Source organism: Echeneis naucrates, chromosome 16 (assembly GCF_900963305.1).
Source record: "Echeneis naucrates chromosome 16, fEcheNa1.1, whole genome shotgun sequence".
Taxonomy (NCBI): domain Eukaryota; kingdom Metazoa; phylum Chordata; class Actinopteri; order Carangiformes; family Echeneidae; genus Echeneis; species Echeneis naucrates.
The window spans coordinates 5718269-5743263 of NC_042526.1; the positions used below are offsets into that span (position 1 = coordinate 5718269).

At 41.1% G+C, this 24995-nt stretch overlaps 1 protein-coding gene across 1 annotated transcript in view; it reads left to right on the forward strand.

The window, feature by feature from the left end:
* The window catches only part of cdh13 (cadherin 13, H-cadherin (heart)), a 268654-nt gene that overhangs the window by 201999 nt on the left and 41660 nt on the right, over positions 1 to 24995 (forward strand). Inside the window, exons 9-11 of the mRNA XM_029523215.1 lie at positions 1237 to 1377; positions 16155 to 16337; positions 16421 to 16674. Coding sequence (XP_029379075.1) covers positions 1237 to 1377; positions 16155 to 16337; positions 16421 to 16674 — 578 coding nt within the window. The remainder of the gene's footprint in view (positions 1 to 1236; positions 1378 to 16154; positions 16338 to 16420; positions 16675 to 24995) is intronic.

Sequence of the window (24995 nt, forward strand, 5' to 3'; positions counted from 1 at the left end):
GCAGCATTTTCAGCGAGACAGATGGATGAAGTTTATTAAGCATGTGACAGTTACCACCCCCGGCAGGGGGAAAACACTGCAGCCAGTAAATAAATGTTGGCTTTGCCAGCCCATCCCCTTTCTTATTTATGTACAGGAGTCGCCATTAGTATTAGGCGTGAGTTACGGCAACAAATTATTATTGCTTCTATGCTCATTAGGAACGCTATCCTCTCACTGCATGTATGAGGTATATTTTTGCGAGTCCTACATAAATTGCTGATGCTGGAAAACCAATCAATAGATTAGGTATCTAATTCGGAGCCGTACACTCAAGCTTTGGGAGAGCCTCTCGCGTACAATTGTTGAATGATTAGATTTACTATGTGTTCTATGCGTGAGGTAACATGGGTTAAGGTTTTGTTATTTCCCAAATCCTTCTTTTTAGCTCCATTTATTGAGCCAGCTAATTATATTTGTGGAGTGTGGATGCTCTGAAAGCACAGAAGAGGCCACTGTTTGGAAAATCTCCCAGGCCCCTGAATGATTGCAATACTTCTACAGATTATGTTGAGAAAAAATAGTTTGTCTTGATCTTTGATGCCCCAAAGCATTATGGAAGATGTGTCGAAAATCCCGCTCGGAGCCGTAGGGAATCTTTAAAACGGATGAGTGGAAACTTTGCATCACGTGCTCACACTTTGAACTTGTATGGCATTGCTTTAGGAAGACACACCATATCTGTTTTTACATGTATGGATTTCTAAATATGGATCCCTGGCCTTTCCCTCGAGAGGTGGTGAGTGTCTGCTAGAGCTTTTAACGCTGTTGTGTGAGTGTGAAAGCACATATTTAAAGTTTTAGCCTTGTGCTGCATAGTCAATAGTTGGATGATTGGCTTGTTGTGGACTCTTATTAGAACTTTCAAGCTTTATTCACGAGCCTTAATCTAAAACATAATGGTAAGTGTTAGCTCTTGGTTTTAGTTTATCACTTAAGCTGCTCATCATCCAATAATGATATGTATATATTTTTTATTTTACATGATTCACTTCGCAGATAGACTCTTTCTCTCTGACTATGAATATATTTGGAAGTCCTACTTAATGTGCATTATGTTTTCCACTGCTTTAATTTTTTTTATGCTTTGCACATAAGGCTGTTTTCTACTCTGTTTTACTCATCTGACTCTTTTTTTTTTTTTTTTTTTTTTTGGTTTTGTTTTTTTGACTGTATTGCTGTGTATTTGCTCTTCAGACGCTGCCAACCACCACATACGAGTTGGAGATTGTTGCTAAGGACATGGCAGGGAGTGAGGTGGGCCTGACAGGCACAGCCACTGCGACCATAACCATCACAGACAAGAACGACCATGCCCCAGAGTTCACACATCCTCTGGTAAGAGACCAACCTTTTTTCCCCCTCTGATGCTTCTTAGCTCTGTCTGTTTTTTGTTCTTTGGTTTTTTGTTTTTTTTTATCTCCCAGGAAAACTGTGTTTATTTATCCCTCAACGGACGCCAAAGGTCAGGGTTGTGGTTACACAATGCATTTTTTCAAAGACTTATGACACATCAGTAATGGAGAAACTTGTCAATAGCAAGTTAAAACCAAGGTCTACCAGACAGGCTTATTGAGCCCTGTGAAGACTTTTTCTTCTTCTTTTTTTTTCCAGGCTCTTTTATAAAAGACATGGTAGATAATATGACATTATCACCATTAGGACTAATAGTTTCTGAACCTTGATAAGGCAGTTAAAAGGGAAATTAGACTCATCAAACAAAAGACCACACCAATAAGTACTGTAAATTCTCAAACAACAGTCAGTATTCAAATAATATCCAGGTGCAATGAAAGACAGATAAAACATTACAAATCAAATCAAATCAGATTTATTTGTATAGTGGCAAATTATAACAAAGTTACATCAAGACACTTTACATATAGACCAAACTCCTTATAAAATTATTTAAAGAGACCCAGCAGATCCCCCGATGAGCAAGCACTTGGCGACAGTGGCAAGGAAACACTTCCTTTAAGAGGCAGAACCGGGTTCGGGGAGGGGGGGTGGCCATCTGCCTCGACCAGTTGGGTTGAGAGTGGGAGAGCAGGAGAGGGGGATATTCAAACAGGTGTAGGCAGGAACGTGATGCGGCAGGAAGTTCATGGAGATGATGCTGTGGTACGGAACTCACGAGGATAAGGGAGCAGCGGGCGTTGCAGGAACATGGGATGGCGATGAGTCACCACCTGCAGGATGAGGACAGGGAGAGAGAGGAGAGGAGCTGGGAGAGACAGAGACTTCGGGAAAACACGATGGCGCGGAATGATTTGATTAGAATAACAGCTCACATACCAAATTCAGATTAAAGTTCATTTATCCTGCAGTAATATCATCTTCTGTGACATCATAGTTAGAACTACTGCTACTTTGCCTTTCTCCCCTTCAGTCTTACACTACAGCCATTCTTTCTCAGTACTTCTACAGCTGTTTCACAATCAAACCCCATCAGAGAGGAAACAGCCTGAACTCTGGGCTTCTACAATGGTTTTAATATAAAAAGGCACGTCTAGTTAGTATTCTGGGTGAAGAAAGTGGCACTTTATTAGAGCACATCAGAAAATTGGCAGGGCTCTTCTTTACAAAATTAAGACATTTCTGCCTTTTGACTTGTTCTTTCACAGAAAAATACCACCACCCTATGAAAATATGTCCTCGATTAAAAACCTATTTCAATTAAAGACCTTAGGGGTTAATGTTTTTGGGAACTTATTTGCACTTTACTCTATTACGCTTTGACGCTCAGGTGTGGGTTTTGTGATAGCAACATCCCACCTGAGCTGATATGAAACCCAACTATCTGAACCTAAACAAGCTCTCCTATTTCTGTCTCACTCTCTCTCTCACACGCACACACACATCAGTGCATCCTTCACGTCTTCATGGCGACCTTCAACGAAATAGTAGCTTACATGCACAGGTCGACACTTTGTTGTTAAGCCTGACCTAATGACTTAGAAATGATAGTCTTAGTGCAGGATGTCTGATGCATGCACGTTACTCCGTAGTTTGGAAATGTAGATTAGAGAGAGAAAAACAGACAGTGGAAAATAGCACTTTGTCACTGAAGGAAACTTACCCACACGCCAACAACCAACCAATATTTTTTGCCAAGTATAGCCTTTTATCTCTTGGAACCGTTTTACAGAAGGTCTTAATATTCAGATCCTCAGAAAACGGCGCTTCACAATCACAAAAACAACCTTTACTGAACACAAGTCACCTGCATCTTGCGCCGCCTGTCCCCACATTTCATCTGCACGCGCTTTCACCAGCTCAAAAACATGTGGCAGCGGTGGCCTTTAATGTTTTTAAATAAAACATTTTTGTCCTTATCTGCCATAGCTAAATCTGAGATCACATGCAGTGATTAAAAAGTAAACGTGAGGAAAGAGAGCAAAAAGGCCCCACTATACCTTCTATTATCAGCATGCTTTTCTCTGCGTCATTGACTTTGCAGACAAATGCAGAACGGGCTGTTAATAAATATGAGGGACAAGATGATATTTTACTTGGGATTCGGGCCTTGTGCATTTTCTTGCAAATTTCCTTAGCTGCCCCTGTGTGGCACTGGAAATGCTGCAGAAGAACAAACATAAGAACTTCAGAGCCCCACGACACAAGTGACAGTACGCGCTTTCACTGTTTGTAGACTGAATCCTCACTTTCAGTTATACTTGCACTACTACTGTCAATAGTAATGATGTGAAATAACCTGCTAAAATCTATTATGAACTCTGGCACAATGATAGTGTGAAACAAACTGCCACCGAAAACAAACCGCAGAGTGTCGGGTGTAAAGGAACCAAAAAAATAAATGAATAAATGCATAAGTAAAAAAGAAATGACTAACTGTGCGATGTTTAGTGCAGTCGCCTGTCACATTCAGCAGATGCCTCTGAGCCTTGGCAGTAAATACCCCATCACTAATCACAGGGTGTGCATATGTGTGCTAAGAACATACGTGACATGTGGAAACACATCATCATAGCTGGGCGATCTGGGTGCAGAAGCGAGATAAGGGAAGCAGGAGTGGGAGTAGATCTGTTGTGTTTCATTGATGGTTTGTTTAGTCAGCAGTGCCCTGGGGCATTAGCGCAAAGCTAATAGACTCAACCGTTGCCCGCAAGTGACACTACAAAATAAATTGTACACGTACAAAACAACTGAAAATAGCGCACAACAAATTGTGCCTACTGCCCATTTGTGTCAGCTCATGATGAATTTGTCAAAAGCTGCCACTATGGCTGTTTTCTTTTCCCCGCTTCATCCCTCCGTCTCACCTCTGGAGGGGGAAAAAAAAAAACGAGAGGTCTTGTAAAGTAAATAAATAAAGAAAGAAATAAAAACTCCATTCCTGGTACCTTAAGGTGCACTTGTAACACTGAGTTCTGTGGTTTTTAATGGAAATGCCCACAGCTGTTGTCAGATTTTGAGACACATCATGCTTTGCCCCAACCAAACCTCCCCCTGCAGCCCTCCCATGATGCATTGGGGTGTCACGGGGAGCTTGTAAGGAGCGCAGCTCAGATGTGAAATGTTACAGCTCAGAGGGCTCGGCAGGGCTATGCAGAGTGCACCCTGTCCGTGTCCCAGTAAATGTTCTCATTTCTCAGCAGGCAGGGATCCGTTTAACGGTGTGGAGATATGGAGCTTTTAAAAAACAAGTGTATGAAGGTGTTAAGCTCCGAGTATAAATCCTCCAACCCCCACTCTCCCTGACCAATTCCAACCTACCAATGAATCATCTATGACCTCTGAGATGACCGCCATCACGTATTGTGAATGTGTTGGGAATCTGTATCGGCCCCCTTGGTCTGTGTCAGAGGCAGCTCTCAAGCTTTCGCCAAATAAATTATTTAACAAAAATACTCAAGGCTTTTTTTCATGGAACTTCCCAAATCCATTTTCTTTAAAAGAACCTCAACTTGCATTTTTTTTTTTTTTTTGAAGACGCCCCCCCCCCCCTCCTAGAGAAATCATGTAAGCTTTATAAGCTTCCAGTTTATGACCAGATCTCACGCCAGGAAAGCGACCATGATTGAATGTTGACATTCACACAGGACACGTTGCTTAAAACTGAAGAGCCAGCGTTGCCATGAAATGCACTCTCAACTTCCATGGTACGCTACCGAGTGGAGAACATCAGTCCTCTCTTTGGCCTCTGAGCACAGATACCAGACGGGTTTTTAGCTTTTATATACCGGAACATATAGAGCTGACTAATTACTGTGAGCAGTTTAAAACATCTGTCGGTTTCCACGATCCAACATTTTAGAGTTATCCGTTATATATAATTTCATCTCTGGCCAAAAAAAGCAAGTTGTGAGCAAAGTTGACAAGCATCAACATGGAGACTTTGTAGTGATCCCAGCAGATGTTCCTTTGCGTTTTCTGCTATTTGAACACCTGTTGAGTCACGGCTGCTCCTGTAAAGTCTGTGTTGTGTTCATCCCGCTGGGCTGAGCTAACATAAGCTGTCTCTACCTAATAGGTATGACACAAATTACCAGCCACAAAGACAACAGCCTCCGTGCTCTTCAGCTGTTTGGGTGTCTTAGTGTTGCTTACGCGTCTAAGTTGTAGTTATGGGAACATAAAAATGCAGACGTAGAAAGAAAGAGATGCAGCTTTAGAGATATTATAAGCAAATTAAGTAAAATAAAGTGCTCAACCTAACTATATCTGACTGTTTTTAACACTCCAGCAGCTACAAATCAGCCATATGGATCTAAATCTAAGGGTTAGGGTTAGGCTGGGGAGCTGGAGACGTTATTGACAATTTCTTCTTTTGAAGAAAACTCATTCAAGCTTCAATTGGCGTGCTGATTTGACAACTCAATGTGCTTCCGTTTTCCACCGGAAATCGTCTGTCTACAAAGCCAACAATGAACAATTTTTCTAGCGGTGCCATAAAAGTTGGCAAATCTGGTGAGAAACTTGATGAATTTGCAGCGCTGGGGTCCATTTGAGCTCGAGTGACACAGCAAACTGTTAATATCAGCACATTTACTGAACCAATTCAATTACAGAGCCGAAATTGCCAGTCTCACTCAAAAATTGACACTCACTCACACCATGTTTAGTTTTTTTTTTTTTTGTTTTTGTTGATGATTATAATTATTACCAGATAATGAAAGACATTTATATTATGATTTGCAAAAAAAAAAATGTACGTAGGGTTTTACATCAGCGCTTCAGAAGTCATTTGCGCTTCAGCACACACTGATGTGACACAAAAATGTGATCGCTTTTTGAATTAGCTGAACAAGGATGAACAGTTCTGCGTTACCTCTTTTCTAGTTTTGAAGTAAGAAGAATCTTAAGCTAAGGTATCCTTGCGACTAAGATGACCTCATTACTTTCTGGAAAATTTTGCCACCCAAGTGCCTTCTGTGGGGGACTGAGCTGGGACCTGATTAATTTTCATAGCGAGGGTCTTATCCTGTTTATTTTAGGAAGAAGAAACAAGAAAGAGAAACGATATGGATCCCCTTGGTAGATCTGGTGTCTGAAAATTCCAGTTTCGTATGCTCCCATAACAAAAATGGATATTTCTCCTGATGAATTTTTTATCTCTGTCTCAGCTGGAGTTACATTATCTCTGTGTATGTTTGCTCTTAGTTTTCGGTGAATTAATCTTATGCTCTCTTGCTCATATTCTACACGACTCTGGTATCTGAGGAGACACTGACATACTATTCCCTGCGCCCTCACGGACCACCTTTTGTCCTTCATGATTCTTAGCTTCTCTCTTATTTCATCCTTCCTTGTCTGTCACTATCCCCACCTCTGCCTTCATTCTTTCCTCAATCGTTTCTCTCCTTTTCCTGTCTTCTCTCTCTGGCTCTTCTAATTCTATGCCATGACTGACTGGACCTGTTTCCCCCCTGCTCCTCATAACAAGACCATGATGGACCTTATCACTCCTGTCACTCAAACTTCCTGACAACCAGGCTGTCTGTATTATTTTTTTTTTCCACACCCAATTTCGTGGTCCTGTCTGCACTCCCTCTCCTCTCCTTTTCCTTACCTCTCTCCTCTGCGATGACTAGAAGAATATGCCTGAAATCCATCTGTCCCGCTGATAAAGACGTTAGGTGTGATGGGTGTAGCGCCAGGCGCAGGGCAGCAGGGCCCTGTCAGTGCTGGTCTGTCTTCGGGGATGGCTCTCGGGTGTCACAGATTAGTCCGGGCCTTGCATGATTGCTTCACTAACTCAGGAATCCACGCTGTGTTTAGCCTGGGTCATACAGCGGCGTAGTCGGCCAGAAATTGTCGTCACAAAGAGGAAGTGATGGAGCAGGACTGTGGGTCAGGTCGGAGGCAGGTCCAGAAAGGACAATTTCACGTGCGCAGATGCAGAGAATACAAACATATGAGCACATTTGGATCAGGTTGGAGTAAGATGTGCTAAATCATTAAATATCAGTCATGTTGGGGCTTTCTGAGCATGTATGATAACGGTTCAGTCCTGGCCAGTCCAACCCATGGCCCCTCACTACATCTCATCATCCTCCTCTCTGTCTCTTCAGTCTCTTTCCAGTCTCTCCCTCTGTCTTTCTTACTTCAGCTCTCAAGACAAAGGTAGCAAATTAATAAAATCAGTCACGTTCGCCCAAATATCCAGTCATTTCATCTCACATCCATCATTCTAGATTCGCTCACTTATTTGCTTATTCATAATGTGCTGCGTCCCTATATACTGATTCCAGTCATCTTTATCAGCACATGTCAAGCGACAATGCTGCTTAAAGCAAGTAAACCATGATATTACAAGGTAATTCTATTCCAATGCAAAGAGTGTGACGCCTATTGTCAACCCGCTCCTTTGAATGAAAACCGAAGAGATGCTGGAATGAATTGTGGGAGACCACTTGAAATGGGAAACCATTTTGTCCATCAAATGTAATGTTTGCTCAGAGGAATATTAATGTCTTGGAGATCTTAAGGCCAGCTGTGTGCGTTTCAATGCAAACTCACAATGAGCTTTTTTGAGGTGGCCGGCTTCACTGTTTATTATTTCCTCAAAAGAACTGGTTTCCTGTCACGGATATGTTTTCAGGCGTCATTTACTGAGCCCTACCATTTTACCATTTTATATCCAACTCAAATTCCTTTACTCCACCCGCAGTGGGGAAATTGCAAATGTGGGACCCCTTACTGAAAACAACTGGAAAAAAAAAAAAATCGAACTTTTCCAGTGTTTAACTCGTGTTGTGGAAAAAGAAATGCCTCTGCTTCATTGACTTTCGCATTGAAAAAAAAAACAAAACAAAAACAAAACCCTTACATTAAGGGTCAATGTAAACTACATATCTATCCCATCATAGATCAGTGGTGTGAAAAGCAGAGAAGAGGGTACGTTATCTCCAGTGTACAATCATATTTTTCCAATTTGCGAAAAAAAATTGACTGTATTAAAGCCCTCATCCATCCAAAAGGGCTGCTTAGAAGATACACCGGGGGGCATTGTTGGTAGAAGAGAGGTCAGCTCGGGATCATGTCTTTATCACTGTAATGATGATTCCTACAGGGAAGATTTGCCACCTCACCAACATGGCGAAGCTCCCCGCTAGCTGCTGAGGAAAAGCATTACCACAAATCACATGCCTGTCTCCTGATCATCACAGCAGGCGGCAGTGACAGAGACCACAGGGGTCATTCAAAACCGAAGAGAAAAGGCAAAGAAAGAAAAACCAAACGCACATCAGAGAGCAAACGTTCTTCCTCCCTTATCCAGCGACTGCAAAATGAACAGTGAGGCAATAACTATATAATTCATATATAATTCATTCAGGTCACCACAGAAATTTACCGTCTTGTTGCATAATGATGGGAAAGACAAATAAGAAAGCAAAAGAAAGTTTCAGCAGAAATGTCTTCAAGGGGGAGACATGTCAGAGCAGGAAGAGCATAGGTGTAAATAATGAAAAGAAGGATGACTGAATTTCATTCAGCTGCCTTGGTATCACATCCTGGTGGGCTGCATGCTGCCTTGCTGTCACAGTCATGGCTTACTGCGTCAAGCAGAGACACCGTTAATATTACTGGTTACTTTTTTCCTACAGTGACAAAAATATACATCTGCAGTGAAAAAGCACAGGAAATCAATGGCAAACCTGTTACCCTACTGTTGTGCACAAGCCCGAAATAACGTAACACCAAATGACAAAGGAGTTAATTTTATGCAATCATAACCTGAGGCCTTTTTAAAACATAAGTCATCATTTTAAAACCAAAAAGCTAAAAAAGAAGAGGCACTGAACCAGACAGACACGCACATGGCAGCTATCCAAGCATTTATTCTGTTATATAAGGCCTGCTGTTCCACCTGCTGGTGTGAAAAACACTTTGGGGCAGAAGATGTTGCAGTTATATGGGATTCCCTAAACACATCGAGTCAAAATCAGGAGACTTAGAGTTTTGAGGCTATGTCAAATTCGTGGGTCCAGTACAGACTGAAATATGCTAAAAGTAGGAGGAATAAGTGCAAAGCATTTCCAGAGTGTGACAAAAGATGAATTAATGTGCATTTCGGACACGGGCGAAACTCTTAAAAGAATATATAATATATGAATTTGTCTAGTGTTGGACACTTTGAGGTTTTCCAAATCATATTTGTGAAAGTTAAAATTTTCAACAATGTTAAGCATTGGAGGTGATGAATCACATATCATCATAGATATATTCATGAGGCCGCCGCGTGATGGTGAACGTACAGTTTTGACATGAACAGTGTAAACTCGTCAGAGGCCACTGAACTATGGCAAAGTAAGTGTTGCCTGTCAGACTGTTGGTTGTCAGCGTTCGGGGGAAGAGCAAGAGTCTTGAAGAGGGACTTTTGAAACACTTAGTTATTTAACACACTGAGTGCCTGCACTGCTGAAAGATTATTTTCTGTTTTGTTTTTTTGCTTCTGTTTTTTATTTTATTTTTTTTAAACTCACCCTGTGCTGACAAGTACGACGGTTGGCATGTTCTGCAAAGGTAAAACAGCCGATTCGCTTCATGTCATAGAAAATCTTTCTTTGTAAAGCTGAGCTGAAGCTGTTGAAATTTAGTATTTCAGGTAAGCTCATTAACTCCGCAGGCACACTTACTGTATGCAACACTGATGACGGGGGAAGGGTAAAAAGCAAGGTGGGGGGTGAGACAGAGCGGCAAATTGCCAATCCTCTACACAGAGTGTATAGGAGTGAGTGGGAAGATGAATGATCATGTACACTTGGTTTCTTTTCAGATTCACGCTGGCACAATGAAAATGGCGCCTTTTTGCGGATTTGCGTCTGTCTGCCATTCTGCTGAGAGTTAAGCTGCTTTTGAAAGCAGATAAAGAAAAGACAAGTGCCTGCTTGAAAGTGTACACGATTCATGTTTAACTCACAGGGAATCCTTTTTCTAAATGTGACTTTCAACTCTGTGACATCTACCCCGGTATTTTATTACAAAGGTGCAGAGGAATACAAAAATTTGTGTATGTCTCCATCATTCTGAATTTCAGAGCGAGACTCGCAAACATTTTCTGAGATGTTTCCTCAAATGTTCCCCCCCCAACATTTGTCCCTGGTTTTGCTTTTTTCTTTTTTTTTTTCTCTCTTTGCAAAGTGCTAAAGGATTTATTCTCTCTCAGCTTTCTTAGAGCTGTCTAGGAAGGATCAGAAATGTAGCAGAAAGCTTAGACGAGCCAAGAGACGATTTCAAAAAAAGCGATGAAGCTACTCAGGAAGACACTGAAAAAGTGGCCAACACACAGCGGACGACAAACTTCAAAAGCGCTCTTGCAGCGCAGCCATGCTGTGATGTGGACACACGCCTTCTCTGAGGCAGAAACAGCCTTGTCTTTTGAGGTTTAGCGTGATGAGCTGTGGCTATGTGCTTCATGTCAAACAAAATCTTTGGGGCAGCAGGGACGTGTCATAAAATACTTTCTATTAGCACATATGAACAGCTGCTCGACTGTCTGTCTTGCTACCTGTCAGCACGGCCCCAGCTGCCGCCTGTATTCCTTAAAACATGCTGACAGACACCTGGGAATAAAATACCCGTGGTCTCCATTCATCTCTGTTTGTGGGTGTGCGAAGAATATAGTGTGTGTATATATTTTTATTTGACTGTGAGCGTGTCATGTATTTGTGTCGAGCTGCAAAAGGGAGACGGAAAAGTTTGATTGATGAATCAGATTTCATGCAGCCAGTGTCCCGCTCAAAACAACCCATTTTTCCCCTCTCTCTTTCTGCATACAGTAGCACAAGTCAAACTCTAGGAAAAAAGCTGTGGGTCACTGGTTTGTAGCAGGCAAACAATGCCATCTGGTAATAAAAGGCAAATTAAAAGCCTGTATAAGAAATAAGAGGTAATTTCCACAGTAGTGCTAATGAGCCAGAGCACATTTAGTGTTACTCGGTAAAGCTGACAGATGTGTATATTCTTCGAAGGCCTCGTATCTCTGTCTCAGGCTCTTTGCCAGGATTTCAGGCTCGCCTTGCACCCACATCTGTCTGACGAGAGCCACGCAGAAGGCTGCTGACGGTGTCACGGTGGAGGGCGTGTACGGCGATACATTGTGTTTTCAAAAATAATTCAGCTGCTTTGCTTCACTTTGCAGATGCTTACCGTTTTAAGTTCTTTAGTAAAAAAAAATTAAGTAAAATGAATACATCAGTTATTCTAACACAAACGAATGCTTCTCTGCAGGTCAAATCGGAGCTGTACTCCGTCATCATCCTTCACCCTTCGTTTGGGGATCACGAGGTTGTGAACGAGATTTCATGCTAATCTGTCGTAAAGTTGTCAAACAATTTCACTCTGAAGTTGTTGAGTTTTTTTTAGACTTTTCCTTCATTCAGAGAGCTTTTAGTATTGTTTTGTTTTGTTTTGTTTTTTTGCTTCTTAATAAAACTAATCTTTAATCCGTGAAAATGTACGGTCCTAATTAAGAACTGTTCATGAATGAACACATTGAGCCACCAGCACCTGGTCATTTATTATAATCTCAGTTATTTCCCTCCAACTTCTGGTCATGTCATACAGTTTTAGATTTAGGAAGTTCTTACCATGTTTTTCCAGACAGATTTTAGTTTCTACTCATTTCAACTGCATGATATCAAAAATCATTGACTAGTAGATGATTTTTTTTTTCTAATCCATGACAATGATTGTCAGGCCCGCCTCGATTTTTAGTAAATGTTTCAATGTTCTTGTTCAGTAATGTAGTTTAAGTGCCACTCTGCACCGCACTGCCTCATAACAATAATGCTACTTTGACATAAATTAATGCAGACATGACTTCACTTCACTTCAAGTAAATACATTTAAAGTGCAGAAAAAGTACATTCGAGTGGTTATGTTGTAATTTACAGGATGTGACTATAAAGTACGTGCTCTCCCTTTTAGTGCAAAGACAACTTATTAAAAGTGAGGAGAGATTGAAAAATACGCAGACGACAAGTTAAACGCTATAAAGAAAAAAAAAAAAAAACAGCTGGGATCACAGTCACAGGCCAAGAGTTGAAAAAACAGAATATAGTGTGGAGGCTGTCAAGTAAAATTTGATATTATCCATTTATTTAGCTTCTCTCTTTAAGTTGTTGTGCCTCACAGGACCGACACCAAGTCGCCTTTGGCAGCATGACATTATTCTGAAGATTTATGAGACAGATTATTGAAAAGTGAGGCATAGAAGAAGATGGGAAACAGAAAATCAATGCCATGCTGTGAATTCACTCCTTGGAATGTTAAACATCTGAAGTATAGGGCCTCTTTTGATTTATGGCTACACCTGCAACTCCAACCATTCATTCATCCATCCGTACAGCGACCCCCCTCGCCGCATGTGAGTGTATTTCGGGATGTATGTTGTGTGCATTATTTCATCATGTATTTGTGTGTGTGTGTGTGTTTGTCCTTGATTGGCTCTTGGCCCTGCCCATGGATAACTAGAATTCTTCCATCTTTTCCTATCTCTCTTTTCTCCATTCTCTCTCTCTGTCTCTCAATGCGTTTAAGTCATTTCAGGCCATAAGCTCTGCCTTGTAGTTAGTCATTTCCTTCTAGTCTTTCAGGTGACTGGTCGCTTTCTGCTCCAGGTGGAATTGGGGCCTTATCAGCTGCAGGGCAGGGGCCCGGTAGCCACATCACACAGTATACGGCATTCTCTCCGACCGCATGACTGCCCCACATGATTAAACCCAATCTGCCTGGCTCTTGTCTGTGTGACTGTACTTTATTTGAGTGTGTGTGTGAAGGATTGAGAGAGAGAGAGAGAGGGAGCTTGCAGATGTCATATTTGAGTGAGTCTTATCTGCAGTCTTAAGTCCAGAGGAGAGTAATGAGCAATGGCAACGAATAACATTTGTTTCTGATCACATCCGTCGCGTGTATGAGCAATAAGCAGTATGTGTGCAGAGGTTAAATTGTGAATTGGGTGGGGGGAAAAAATAAAATTTGGTTGGGTAGTGCAACTTTGGCCATGTGAGCAGCCTGTGTGTTCACAACAGAAAAGCATTTGGCAGTCAACAATGCTTTTTTTTTCTGTTTTGTTTGTTTCTTTTGTTTTGTTTATAAATAACACATTAAGATGAACTTTACAATTTGTAAGACAAAATGTTTTGTGTGTTCTTGAAGAAGTTGAGTGCCCTAACCCTTCTTGTTTAACATTGAAGTTAAAAGAACGATGTCAGGAGAGGCCTTTCCGGTGCCTGTGTATGTCGGTGTGTATCTGCTCTTCCGTCTCACTTTTTGTTTAGATACTCGGATAATAAGTTATTAATCAAAGTTGTTTTTTTGTTTTTTTTGGCTCACCTTACCCCCTGCCTCTAGGTAATATATTTTTTAAATGGCCTCATGGCTTCAAGGTTCTTTGCTGAAACTAATGCTGTCTGATTTTAAAATTCCATTGAATCCCACACTTCACTCTTTTATGATCCCAACAGCCTCTTAATTTCCACGGAAAGCTTTAGTACCACTGCTGCAGGCCAACGATGCCTGTTTAGGTACAAACATGGCAACCTTTTTTTTTTTTTCTGGTCTCCCAGCGTTTACATCCTCTGTGCCCCCAAATGACTGCGAATGGTTCAAAGTGTTTCTTTTTATACAAGCTTTTGATGAATAACAAAAGGAAGAAAAGAAAGGGAAGAGAAGTCATCAATGTTTGTCTCCCTTCAGATAAATGCATGGAGCTAGGCAGTGTGAGGCGGTACAAGGGTAATCTGTGAAACGACAATACCGTGGGCTGACAGGAGATGCAGTAATCTAGGCCGGACCGCCACTATCCTTAAACAGTGTTCTGTGTGGGGAAAGATTACACTGTAAGCTCTGACACCGTAATGGTCTGGATGCAAACACACATACACACACGCTTCCTAAATTGCTTTGGTCTGCTAGAGCTCCTGCAAAGATATTCCCGTCCACAGTTAAGGCTTTAGTGTCAGCCTTGATGGCAGAAGGCATGGACGGGAATCAGCCTGAGGTCTGCTGACAATAATTAACAGGGAGATGGGGAGTGATTGACGCTGAAGAATAGATGAAATGCACTGTGAGGATGAGAATAAAACGTGTTTATTCTGATGTGTGTTGTTTGTCCTTGCATCAAATTTTCACTGTCCAGTGAATTAATGTGGACATTTTTTTTTCTTGAATTAGATAGAATATGTGATGTTGCAATGAATAAATTTCTTTTTATGTTTGGTCTTTAGTTTGTGTGTGTGTGTGTGTTTTGTTTTGTCTTCTCTATTCAACACTGTAGCTTCTCTCTTTCACAAAGGCAAAAACACTTTCGTACAACCGTATTTTAATCCTGCAAGCAAACATCAAGTCCAAAGCCTTGGGCCTTGCATAAAAAGACTATAAAATTCTCCATGTCCAGCAGCTATACTTTGGTATATGCACCAACACAAACTGCAAAAGAGCTGTGTGAAGGACAGTATAGATCAGAGAGTGTGGTGGGTGATAAATCCACTGCCAGCCAGTTACATCACTTGTGTTCATTGCGGTGACGCACGACATCAGCTCACTGAATACAATGGGTTCCTCAGGAAATGATATTGTTGTCTGGATGGTGCACTGCGGCATGATATGAACACAAAGCACGACAAATCTGCAGCCAGGCGGGTGGCGTGATCTTTCATTTAACTTGTACAGAGATGATAGGAATGGAAATATAAGATGTTGATGAAGTCGTTCGCGTGGCCGCATCAGCCTGACTATTTCAATTTCTGCTCTACTGTATCTGATGCCAAAGCTGTCACACCACACGTTTAAATGGGACCCTGCCGTTTTGCACGGTTTTGCATTTCAAGAATAAGACATGAGGCATGAATTTATTTCTGAAATGATGGCAGTAAAGGAGGTAGTCACTCATAAGTTTCATAACCTGCTTTGAGTTTTAGGGTGGGGGGTCATTTCGTGGGAACCTAGATTCACTTCTCCATGTTTCAGTCAAGATAACACAGTGAGCAGCTGTGTCTTTCTGGAAGGCACTTTGTAGGATTTTTCATTTTAACAGTATGAACTATGGGGATCCAACTATGTGATGGAAACACTAGATATGCATTTTCTTTTCATGAAAAACATTAACTTGGTTTTGTGCACATTTATTACCAGCTTTCAGATGAGTAAAAGCTTAAGGTTGAGAAGTTGAAAGTTTGTTTACAAAGACTGGATGTATCTATACGTTTGCTCCCTAACAACTGTACGGAGAATTATTTCACTTTCTTCAAAGTGAGATTTGAATATTTTACAGATGCAGGCATCTTTGATGCACAGCAAACAAACTATATATTTCCTTCCAAATTCCAACATTTGCAAAAATGAAAAATAGTTTTAATGCTGTATTGTTTACATCCATATCAGCTTGGCTTGCTTGCAGTATTTGTAGTTTTTATATTTGCTAAAGGGAGGGAAGATCCCTGAAATAGCCCTGCCTCGTAAATTCACTTCATATTCAATGTGGATGCACCTTTATAATCACATAAATCAGCTCCTTACAGACAGCCTTCAGCTATGCCATCCTGTTTGTCCAGGCATATTCTAATTTATTCTGTTAAAGTCTCTAGATTCTGGTATTTTCTCACTGATGCTATTTCATCTTTCTCCTCATCCTAACTACCTAACAGTTCGAGGCGTCTGTGAACGAAGGCTCAACGGGCGTGGTGGTCAATCTGACAGTAGACGACAGAGATGATCCGGCCACGGAGGCATGGAGGGCTATTTATTCTATAATAAACGGAGATCCGACGCAGAGCTTCGAGATTCAAACAAACCCAGACAATAACGAAGGAATGCTGTCAGTTGTCAAGGTAAAGTCAGCAAGGCTTTCAATTGCATTTATGTGTTGCGATAGGTTGTATAATCACCCTTACCAGCCATTTTCCCTACACAGCCTCTGGACTATGAAGCCGCAGCGTTTCATACACTACTCATCAAAGTAGAGAACGAAGATCCTCTGGTTCCTGATGTGGGCTATGGCCCCAGCGCCACAGCCACCGTCCTTGTCACGGTCCTGGACGTCAACGAGGGCCCTGTCTTCTTCCCCGACCCCCTGACAGTCACCAGGATGGAAAACATCCCTGTTGGCAGCTTCGTGGCTTCACTAAACGCTACAGATCCAGATATATTACAGATACAGAGCATCAGGTAAGAGTCGAAGTGAAACTAATTGAAATGGAACTGCAAAGGCTTGTGTGTTAGCAAATGAGATGAGAAAAAAGCACTGCGGAGAGCTCCGTTTGTGTTGCGTGATTGAGTGTCATCTGCTGGAGCTCTCAGTTAACAGTCATCAGTAACGAGCCTTCGGATTTTCATTCCGTTTCACTCTTATCATTTGAGGAGTATTATCAAGAATCGCCTGCTGATGGGATTCTTTGAGCAAGACTTTTAAAAGCTTTCTTTGGTTCGAAGGCGGTTTTACTATGTCAGTGTGGTTTGAATTACTCGCCTTGTCAGATGAGTCTAACAGGGTGATCTGACACGTAGGAAGGTGTCAAAGGTGCACAGTTACAGCTTGTCAGTTCATTTTCCCGCTGTCTTGACATTTCAATCTGTTGGTTCCCCAACTCATCGCTTTGTGTTTTGTTTTTGTTTTTTTCATTAATCTTTGCATCCTGATTCCATTCTCCGGTATTCTCTTTTTTCCTGTCTGGCTGCCTCATATGTCTGTGTTGTGTAAACAGATATAATGTCTTGGCCTGGATGAGCTGCAATTTACTGACACAGGTCAAACTTGCTCACCCCAGTCAAATCGGGGCACCTCATTAATTTTTAACTGTGTTACAGAAAAAGCTTTCTCTCAAAAATTACCGTCATAACAGGAAGGCTATTAGTTTCACTATGTGCTGCAATAAAAATGGTTCCTCTCGCTGCCCGACTGAGCCCCATAGCATGTCCTGCACTTTCCCTTACAAGATGGAAAACTCATCATTGCATTTATTGGCTTTCAGACCTAATTTATACTCAATTTAAATTTCCCTTCTTCTGCACCCTTCACATTACACATCATTCAAAAGTAGTTCCTAAGTAAACACACGGGAGATAATATTTACCTGGGGAAATAAAACCCACCAGTTTGTGACTCCGCTTTAAACTGCAGATGGAGCTTTATGCGCTGTAAAACCTTTAGTCACTTTGTCAATAAAACACCGCGAAACATGCAGTTAGCACCGAGATCGCCACTGGTCACACGACACTATCAATTTTCAAACAGAAACACGTCTCACAAACTTGAATAATGGGACAGTTTTTGTTTTCTGTTTTTTTTTTTTTTTTTTTTTCCTTCATTCTCTCACATCTATTAGTTCTTAAGTGAACTCTTTTATCTCTGCTTTCATGCAGTTAACCTGAAGAGTTGTGTTAAAGGTCTCACATCTGATATCTAAAGGAAAATGCAGTCATCAGCAAGAAACAGGAGTCGCATTTTTACTGATGAAAGGAACAAAAGCATGAGAACGTGACTATTCAAGCACACATTGGTACAGTTTGTGAGGCATACACACTTGTACAAGGTTGGAAACTTCGAGTCCAGCTGCGTTTTCAGTCATCCCCTTGAAATGAATCTGAACCACTGAGCTATCTTTCTAAGATCATTGTGCCAGCATGCAATATTTCCTCAACGGATAGTGTTTACCATCATTGCACATTTTGTTTGTATGCTTATGTTTGCAAATTAGCACTAAACACAAATACAGCTGAGGCTGATGGGAATGTTATTAGTTTTGCAGTGCATAGTCATGAACTATATGCTGAAGAAAAACATTGTTAACAGGGAGTTACAAGATTACAGAAATTCTCAGGCACGCTTGGTCCCTTGGGCATCATGGATATATCTTTATATCAACCAAATAAAAGCTTCAGGCATGTTAGGCAGATTCATGGTGATGGACCGGAGCATGGCTCGGAGGAATCAGTTTTGCCCCTTCAAGCTACTTTCTAAATTGACATCGCTGAAAGCAGGAATGCAACAAAAAAAAAAAAAAAAAAAAAAAAACCTACACAATCATTTCACGGACCAGACTGTCCAGGACTGAGTCAACCCCGAACCAGATGAAAACAGTTCTGTAGTCTTTTGATACTTGCTGCATTCAGTCTTACATCTTATCTAAGAGTCCTTCAGTGACCCATTCATCACCTCTGAATAACACTCCACTGGAAAAAGCTTCCCACGGATGCAAAACTCAAGTCTCAATGGCATGTGGTCATTGAACAAACTCCGACCAGTACAGTGGCTGGATTTTTTTCTATAGCATTCGCAGTTGGATCTTGAGCTATGGTCGATCACATAAAGGCTATCTGTAGCCAGAGAGGGCTCTGTTTTGTTGTTGTTGTTGTTTTTCCTTGATGTTTTTGTTGCATTTTTTGACACATCTTCCAAGGCATAGATCTGCATCTTTCTAACGTCACCCTTCCTGCTCTGCTCCTTTTATCCTCCGCATACATTTTCTGGAGTTTTTTTTCATGACCTCCGTGTTTGTTGTCATTTAATTCTGTGACATGTCGGGAATAACAGTGGTTTCGGAGTGTCATTTCTGTGACCTGCAGGGTTGGGGATATTGCGAAAGACAGACAGTCAGCGAGGTGGAAATGGAGAGGTTGGGGAAAAAAAAAAGGTATGGTGAGAAATCTGTCTATATTTCTCTCACCATGCTTTTCCGTCTCTAACTATCCAGGAAGGCTGTGCATGTTTGTGTGTCTGTGTATGCCCATTTCAGCGTGTCTGCCACTGTGATGCACACATCAGAAGCATTTGACATGGAGCTCAATGTGCCTGACTCTGCTGCACCGTTAATTTTTTAACCATTAACCTCTCGATGAGTTTGTATACATGGCGAGTAATAGCGCACAGAGGAAGAGACTACCTTCACAGCATGTGGAGAGACACAGTGTGAGTGGTTGTGGGTCTCCGTCTGTCTCTGTGTGTTGGCCCTGCGATGGACTGACAATCTGTCCAGGGTGACCCCGCGCTCGCCCAATGTGTGTGAGCTGGGATTGGCTCCAGCTATCCCCTGCGACCTGGAAACGGAGAAGCGGGTTGAAGATGAATGAATGAATGAATGTGGAGAGACACGGGGTCATATAGTAGCCAGCTGCCGCACAGCTGGACAGGTGTCTTCCCTTAATGCTCAGCAGTGGGGTCTTCCCGTGAATTTTACTATATGGAGCATTCATGTTCTTAAAACTGAGCAAAATGTGTCGTGTGTAATATTTATGGGCAGCTGCTTCAACCCAGAAGCAGAAACATGTCCCGATCAGACGGAATTAAAACTCAGATGGTGGGGAATGAAATAATGTCTGTGCGAATTTAATGCTGTTCATCAGCGCAGGTGGCATTTTAGCCAGAGCCACATTATGGGAGGCAGTTCATCACATGTTCAGCAGAAAAACATCTGTGTCTTATCACCAGCTGAAACTCAAGTCCCTCCAATATACAAATGTAGGCACAATGGCTTCTTATACCAAATATTGCATTAGGTATATACTATATTACCATTTTCTTTTTTTTCACAGCTATAATTTCCACCACAAATAGATACAGTTTTAGCCTTTTCTTTGCGGATTATTTAGGAACCTCTTATTTGCAGAAGCATTCACAAACATGCTTGAAATCATTATGGTTTCCAGCTGTGAGCAGCTCCTTCATTTCAATTGTGCATTGCAATGTGGGAAAAAAAGGGTCTATCAAAGCATCGAGCAGTTTAATGTGCGTACCAACTATTTGAGCATAATTTATTTTTCTAGCTTTCCAAAATACTAACAAACATCAATCCGAACCGACAGAACCTGCCGAACCTTCTGGATGAACTGTGAAAGCCCTCCACTTTCCATCTCGCCGGTGTTTTCACTTATTTAGCTGATTAAACCTCTTCTCCATACTGTGACTGTACTTTACTAACATTCACAAAAACCCTCTGTTGTTTATCCATCTAAATTGCACCAAGTTACACAGTTTAGCATGATTGATCAACGAATGCTTTAAAAACCACCCAGTATCCCCTGTAGAATTAAATTCAGTGTGTGCAGATGGCAAAATATTGGTTAGAGGAATATAGCTTCCTCATACAAGACACAGGGAAGCTTTGATTAGGGGTTAAATTGGACTGGGGCTGTAACACCTCCCTGAAATGACTTTTCAGCACACACTGCTTTACTGACGTCTGTAACGAAGCGTAAATTTTAAGCGTTAGTTGCCTCTTACGGTTTGAGCAAAATTAACCCTCTTAAATTATTTTACTGCTCGTGTTTGGAAACACTGTCATTTAAAATTTTAAAAGCAGCTGCATCATTTGGAAAACATTTACTCCTTAGCGTGCTAACTTTTCCACCTGAGAAAAGACTTGAACGTTACCAAAGGACTTTAAATGTTTCAGACAGCGCTGCTAGTAATATTGCAAAATGTATATGTGCTAAAATGTCTGCCATGAAAGTCTACAGTCAAAAATCAATGTTGCAATAAGATGGCAAGCAAATAACCTCCTAAAGCGGCTAAATGCATTTTATATTTTATAATTTAAACCTGGGATTCTCCCACTGTGGCATATTAAAGCACCTTGTCTATTGAGGAAACAGCAGTGTTTGGGGGAGAGGTAGCATCAGTGCCTCATCTACTAACAAAAGGATCACAGTGTGAGCATCACTAAATTTTGTCATATTTTCCTGAACTTTAGCTGATTCAATGCAAGTGTGCAGCCAGGTGGTAATGACATCAGCAGTCACATGACCTGTACCTGTAGGAAACGCACTGAGAAAATCTCATCAGGCCTGTCTCTTTATTATACATTTTTGTCCATAAACAGTAAATATTTCATTGTAAATGACCTAACGAGGCATCAATTACTGCAGTTTTAGTCTTCATTCACATCTTCCAGTGGCGATAATGGAACGAATATCAAGCTTCAAGTCGGTGTTAATTTGAGGTCCAATCTCTCATTTGATTTGTCTTACGTTTGATTATATTTGAATACAGAGACTGCAGGGTTATGCCGTAATGGTCAAGAAGGATCCAGCTGCGCTGTGAACGTTTCTCATTAGCCTGATTTTTTTTTTTTAGCCCACAGCTAAGCGACGTTAGTCAGGGCTATCTCATTATCCAGGTTATTACACAGCTTTCCTTCACCTGCGTTTTTCTCCGTGCTGTGGAGGAACTGGTTATTTGCCTTTAAGGCTATAACACTGTAGCCGATAAATTAAATCTGTTACACTTTGACCACAAACACTTTGAAGCGGCCTCAACACCGATGAACCTTAAACAGATTCAAAGCTGCTAATGATCTCATCACTCCTCCTTTCATAATGATGATGTGAAGGCAAAGAATTTACTGAGGAGATATAATTAAATCAGAATGATAAAAGAAACGTTCCGAGCAACATCTATCGTTCATGAGTCACAAGATGCAACTATTAATAGAGTTTCTTTTTTTTTTTGCGTGCTGAATAGCATTAATTAAAACGTTGCTGAGGGGCAAACAAGAGATATGTTTTAAATTCACCATATTTAGTACTCGGGTGAAATGAATAATTAAAAACAAAAACAGATTTATTTGTCCTTTATGATGCATCTCTATGTGCCGCTCTTTCCTTTAAACTGACCCTAGATAATCCCGACTCCTGTTATCCCTCGTGTACAGACTAGTTACATAATTACAGTAAATATGAGCCCCTTTTTAATCCTGCTCAGTATTTGGGCCAAACTATTAGGCTCTGAGGGGATTTGACTCGTGTTTCTGCTGAAGAAGTTTTCTCGCCTTATTTAGTGGTTCAGCGCTTCAGTCGAGCAGAGTGTTTGTGCCGAGGAAGACGTCAGACGGACGATGACAAGGTGGATGTGAGACGGGGAAAGTTGGACTTGTTTTGTTTTGTTTCGTTTTTGACTCTGGTAAACCTCCCACTACAGATGTGTTTCGCTCGGTGCGTGGGCACTTCACATTGGGAAAAGAAAAAAAAAAAAGTATTGCACTTAAGGGTAAATTTGTACCCTGAAATGTGGAAGAAAGTTTAGTCACAAAGTTTAAGCTGATATTCTTCAAATCCTATCTTAAACTTGACTCTTCACGGTGCTGTGCTGCCAATCCAGCAGGCTGTGACGAGAGGAGCAAATAATTTGAAGTGTCATTAGGAAGTTTGCCTAATTTGATTAGGTCTCATTTCCAGCAACAGGACTCTCATCAGTTGTCGAATAACTATTTACACTCGAGTAATTGGCAATTGATGGGAAAAGGAGACAGTATTTTCGGCAGAAAATAAAGAACCTCACGTGTGCTCACAGCTGTCGTTCCAACACTGCAGCATGTAAGACTTCTACGAGACAAGACTTCTTTTCTTGCTATTTTGCACACACTCACAGTAAATATTTTAGGCGTCGGCGCACACAAAACAGACAATGGGTCGAAATATAACCGACATTTCCAAAGATTTGCCAGCACACAGTGAAGCTAAAGAGAGATAAGACAGAACGGGGGGGCAATAGCAATAAAAATAAACAATTTACAGTGACTATTGTACATTATACTTTTAGCCAATGCTGAACGGTCTCCAGGCTCAGCTTCTTCACGACCACGACGGCTTCTCCAAAATACACTAAAGTTGTGTTCTTTGCCTCACTTTTGAAAATAGAAAGGACCTCAAACAGTTTTGTCATCCATTATTCAGCAGCTACCTGTCTGCTTTCACTTCTTACTCTGGTCATATTGAAGTTAAAAGGGATGGGACTTAAAAGAGAAAGGATGGGGAACTGGAATTCAGGGCTTGAAAAGTGGCAGGTAGCTTTGAGGAACGGAGGTAAATAAAGAGGGAGAGTGAGACAGATCGGACAGGCGGACTACAAGAGTGACAGCTCGTGTGTGAGTGTGTGCGCGCGTTTGTGTGACTCAGTATTGAATGCTGCTGAAGTTGACTTGAGAAGGGTCAGACAATGTGAACACCTTCAGATCAAGCTGAAATAGTCACTGTCTGCACTGAAGAAGCAAGAAAAGAGGAAAGAGAAATAGTGAGAGGAAGGTAACCAAACTGGGGAAGATATAAAGCAATGACTCGTAATTCCCCCACTGACTTTAATTAAAATGTAATAATAATAGTAGATTGACTTGGTTGAAGATTTGATTGGGTGCAAATGCGTCCAGCCTGATATGCTGGGCTGGTAAAATGCACTGGTTGCTGCAAACTAGAGAATAATGCAGATGAAACAGGAAAGTAAAGTTACGGAGAAATCAATGATAAACTCTTGCTAACTATTTCCAAAAAAAAAGTTAGCTCAAAGTTCAAGGTGGCCATGCACACATAGACACACACACACACACACCAGCAGAGCAGATTCCACATTTATTTGGCCAGAAGGTTGACATGAAACAGCGAAACACAACTAAATGGATTTAGCCTACAACCACTCTGGTCTCTTGTCTCAATGTCTCCCTTTCTCTCAACACATCACATAAAAAAATTAACCTTGCAAAAAAAAAAAAAAAAAATCCAAAAGTGCAGATGCGCCAACTGCGTCACCCACACAGCTTAAAAAATTCTATGTGTAGGCTAAGTCCTCAGAGTTCAACAGTTACATGCAACTTGAAGCAATAGTGGACATTTTAACAGTTCTCGTATCAGCAACAAATTATGCAGCTGTTGTAAATACTTAAAAACTTCACAGCTACCAATTTTTTTGGTAACGCTTTCTTTTTACTCTCCTCATTAGACCTGCTTGTGAACAACCACACAAGCAATGAATATGAACAATACAGAGAGAAAAAGTCTCTCAAGACTATTATCAGGTACTTATGTGGTAATTGCAGAGAATGTGGCGTAATATGCTTTGCCTTTCTCCTCATCACTCCCTTTCAGTCCGCAATAAAGACTGGAGACATTAACCGGTCGAGCTTCTAATCCATCATTTTGACTTTAAGCATTCGGCTGCAATATGAAAAATATGTGTGAGCAGACTTCGTTTTGTGTTTTAGTTTTGTTTTTCTGCTCACCCATGCTATCACTTGTACATTTTATTGTTTATTGTCAGGTGGGAGCCAGAGATTATGGCGCACCCAAAATTATTGAGAGTTTCTGAAGAGGCAGAAATGATGTTAAATGGCGTATGACAGGCCATCTGTCATAACTTCTTTTTTTTTTTTTTTCATTGCACTAATTGACAAGGGCGCAAATGATAAAGAAAAATTCCAGCATGTAGAATCAAATTGAATGAATGACAGTATTCTGAATAGGCTGCTATGAGTTTGGTTTGCACAATGCTCTGAATACACACATATCAAGTCACATCACATGTGTGCAGCGTTGCTGATTTGCAACTTTAAGTGGCCTTTAAGTGGTTGAATTATACTATAAATATACATAATAAACTGTTGGCTGCGAACTGTGAGCGCAGTTTGAAGTTTGAACCCACTCTCGGTTCACGTGCCTCATCATCAGAAGCTGGAAACATATGGAATATGTGTTGAATTTGCTGTTGTTTGTAATGTTTCCATAGT